The 319-nt window shown below is 59.6% G+C and overlaps 1 protein-coding gene across 1 annotated transcript in view; it reads left to right on the plus strand.

The window, feature by feature from the left end:
• PRPF19 (pre-mRNA processing factor 19) overlaps window positions 1–315 on the plus strand; it is a gene marked incomplete at both ends in the record, with an annotated part of 3,186 nt that extends 2,871 nt beyond the window's left edge. Inside the window, 2 exons of the mRNA XM_010016993.1 lie at window positions 3–99; window positions 269–315. Coding sequence (XP_010015295.1) covers window positions 3–99; window positions 269–315 — 144 coding nt within the window. The remainder of the gene's footprint in view (window positions 1–2; window positions 100–268) is intronic.
• Window positions 316–319: the final 4 nt, after the last annotated feature.

A 319-nucleotide genomic window follows, 5' to 3' on the forward strand; every position in this document is an offset into this window, starting at 1 on the left:
CTCTCATCTTTGACCAGAGCGGCACCTACCTGGCTCTGGGTGGGACGGATGTCCAGATCTACATCTGCAAGCAGTGGACTGAGATCCTCCACTTCACAGGTGAGGGCTTGAGAGGGGACCAGGGGAGGGCAGGAGCTGGAGAGGAAACCCTCTCCTGGCTCTGTAGAGCTTCTCCCACCCCATCAGCACCTCTGTCTGCACCCTCAGAGGAGGACAAGCAGGGGTCAGCTCTACTTGGTCCCACAACCACGGTCTCTTCCCTCCCCAGAGCACAGTGGCCTCACCACAGGAGTGGCTTTTGGCCACCACGCCAAGTTCA

Source organism: Nestor notabilis, unplaced genomic scaffold, assembly GCF_000696875.1.
Source record: "Nestor notabilis isolate BGI_N333 unplaced genomic scaffold, ASM69687v1 scaffold24926, whole genome shotgun sequence".
Classification (NCBI taxonomy): domain Eukaryota; kingdom Metazoa; phylum Chordata; class Aves; order Psittaciformes; family Psittacidae; genus Nestor; species Nestor notabilis.